General features: G+C 46.0%; 1 protein-coding gene across 1 annotated transcript; it reads right to left on the bottom strand.

Moving 5' to 3' along the window:
* Positions 1–1794: 1794 nt before the first annotated feature.
* LOC145575467 (uncharacterized) lies at positions 1795–2151 on the bottom strand. The gene has a single exon (XM_081633336.1). It carries the CDS (start codon positions 2149–2151, stop codon positions 1795–1797), a length of 357 nt encoding a protein of 118 aa, XP_081489462.1.
* Positions 2152–2389: the final 238 nt, after the last annotated feature.

Here is a 2389-nt window from a genome sequence, read left to right as displayed (position 1 = left end):
CGTTGGAGGCGGAGGTTGCCGATCTGCAAGCTAGGCATATAGCTGAGCTTGAAGCTGCTAGGAAGGAGGCACTTAGGGCCTTTACACTCTCTCCCGCCTTTGCTAAGCTGCTAGCTGATTGCCATGATGGTGGCTAGGAGGCTGCAGCCCATTGTGTGAGCAGTTTTTATGGTGAGGGAGAGGAACAGCAGGCTCGTTTCAACTCTTTCTGGGCTAAGGTGGAGGCTACTGGAGATGCTGGCTTGTTCGAGCTGCCTGCTGACCACCCTTGCGTTGTTAGCTACAAGGTTCCTGACCATGCTGTGCTGAACTTGGAGTTTCCTCTCTACCCTGACGTTGCTGCAGCTATCGGGGTGGAGTCTTTGGCTGGTGGACAATAAAGGTTATGGCGGCTGTCACCTTCCTACTCCAGCGGTTCCTCTGAGTTTCCCTCACCCAGGTTTGTAGTACCTAGATAGTTTTTGTTGCTATCTTTGGGGTGTATAGCCGCCAAAGATTATATTTTTCTCGTGTCTTCTCCTAACACTTTATCTTTAACTGCTGGGCCTGTCCAGCTTGACTTGTATTTATGTTTTATTATCTTCACTCTGTTGAATGTTTACTCTGCCTTGGTGGGCAGGGGTTCAACTTTGTAGATATTATGACTTTACCTGTTGAATGTTTACTCTGCCTTGGTGGGCAAGGGTTCAGCTTTATATTGTACGTATTTGATGATCTTTCTACTATTTCGTCCGTTGTCTATTTTGTAGTTTGCGTGCCTGTCTGAACCAGCTGCTGGGCCAAGGTGTAGTGGTACCTAGATCTTAGCACAACAGCTCCTTTGTTGCTCTCAGTGAAGCCTCGTAGGTTGGGCCTCGCTGTTTTCCTAATTTGGCTGCTGAGGGCTTTCTTATTTTCTTGTCCTCTGCTATATTTAGCAAGAACTTCAATGAGCTTTGCTCTTTCTGCCCTATTTGCGCTGTATGCTTGTGCTTTATGTACTCTACTTAATTTTTGTAGAGACTTGCTTGCATATTGATTAGTTTATTCAATTGTTGACTGTTTGGCATCATTCAGTCTGCTCTGCTGAGACTCATTCGTGTCAACCAGCTTTTGGCTGCTCGTTTTATGTCATTCAGCTTATTTCGCTGTGACTTGTTTGTGTCGTTCAGCTTGTTTGTGTTGCGACTTATTGCTTTGTGCCTCTTACTTCTCTTTGTAAGGGCTTATTATTTGTCTATCTCCTTCTCTCCCCCTCAAAGAGGTGAGCTGGGTGGGACTAAGTGGACCTTACTGTTGCCCGCGTAGCTCATCCTTCTTCGTTTTTACTGCCCTTCCCTGCTCAAGTTGAACGTGCCAGGCCTCCCTCTCAGGCGTCCCCGAGGTGGTGCCCTGTTTTACTTTGAGCAGGTAAGGTGAAATTTTTAGGGAGGGATACTCCTCACGTAGAGGCTCGTATTTCATTGAATTAAAATGGCTTAAATACCTTAATTGACATAATATGAACTAAACAGAGTTCTTTGCAAAATTGAAACAATTATCCCCAGTTCTACTTAACTTGCCTTTTTAAACGAAATATTTCTTTAACACATCAGCATTGAAACTATTCCTTAAGACCTGACCTTCTTGATCTGCGAGGAGGAATGCACCTGGTCCTACCTGTTCATGAATAATGAAGGGGCCTTCCCAATTAGCTAACAGCTTTCCATGCTAGTTTCTTCTTTCCACTACTACTGTCCTTCTGAGGACCAAGTCTCCTGGCAGGAGCTCCCAGTGCTTGACTCTTTTGTTGAAAGCTTTAGAAATTCTGCTCTTCTAGGCTGCCAGCTTGAGAGCTGCTTTTAGCCTTACTTCTGGCAGGAAGTCTAGCTCTTCCAGCATGCGCTTTTCATTTCCTTGTTTCTCATAGTGTTTTATCCTCAGGCTGGGAATTTGCACGTCCACTGGGACAACTGCATCAGCCCCGTAGGCCAGAGTAAAAGGGCTTTTACCAGTAGATTCTTTCTCAGTGGTTCTATTTTCCCATAACACCTCTGGGATTAGGTCAGCCCATGGGCCTTTGTGCTCCTCCAGCTTCCTCTGCAGGGCTGTTAAGATTAGCTTGTTTGCTGCTTCGGCTTGGCCATTACTCTGCGGGTGACAGACTGAGGCACTTGCATACTTGGTACCCATTTCCTCCAGGTAGTCTTTGATGGTGTCACAGTCGAATTGGCATCCGTGGTCAAAGACTATGCACTGCGGCACCCAAACCTTGTGATGATGTTTTTCCATATGAATGTCCTCACTTGGGCTACCTTTATATACTTAGTAGGCTCAGCCTCTATCCACTTAGTAAAATAGTCTACTGCCACTATGAGGTACTTCCTACTCGCTGACCCAGTGGTGAAGGGTCCTAATATGTCCATTCCCC

The sequence above is a fragment of the Chenopodium album genome, chromosome 13 (genome assembly GCF_948465745.1).
Source record: "Chenopodium album chromosome 13, dcCheAlbu1.1, whole genome shotgun sequence".
Taxonomy (NCBI): Eukaryota; Viridiplantae; Streptophyta; class Magnoliopsida; order Caryophyllales; family Amaranthaceae; genus Chenopodium; species Chenopodium album.
Note: the sequence above shows the minus strand (reverse complement) of the source record. Positions and strands in the feature narration are given on the sequence as shown.